The sequence below is a fragment of the Buceros rhinoceros genome, unplaced genomic scaffold (genome assembly GCF_000710305.1).
Source record: "Buceros rhinoceros silvestris isolate BGI_N320 unplaced genomic scaffold, ASM71030v1 scaffold25233, whole genome shotgun sequence".
NCBI classification, from domain to species: domain Eukaryota; kingdom Metazoa; phylum Chordata; class Aves; order Bucerotiformes; family Bucerotidae; genus Buceros; species Buceros rhinoceros.
Window position 1 is genome coordinate 25,481 of NW_010403391.1, and position 202 is coordinate 25,682.

Here is a 202-nt window from a genome sequence, read left to right on the forward strand (position 1 = left end):
GCCGCCCCGCAGGGCCAGCAGCGAGGCTCGGGGCAGCTCGGCCGCCTTCGGCCCCACCAGCCGCGTGTCCAGTCTGCTGAGGTCAGAGGCGACCTGTTTCCTCTTGGTTTTGTACCTCCTGTTCTGGAACCAGATCTTCACCTGCGTCTCGGTGAGCTGCAGGTTCTTGGCCAGGTGGGCTCGCTCGGGGGCCGACAGGTAT

The 202-nt window shown here is 66.3% G+C and overlaps 1 protein-coding gene across 1 annotated transcript in view; it reads right to left on the bottom strand.

The window, feature by feature from the left end:
• LOC104490688 (homeobox protein Nkx-3.1-like) overlaps nucleotides 1–202 on the bottom strand; it is a 13,809-nt gene that overhangs the window by 11,131 nt on the left and 2,476 nt on the right. The window contains exon 2 of the mRNA XM_010133009.1: nucleotides 58–197. Coding sequence (XP_010131311.1) covers nucleotides 58–197 — 140 coding nt within the window. The remainder of the gene's footprint in view (nucleotides 1–57; nucleotides 198–202) is intronic.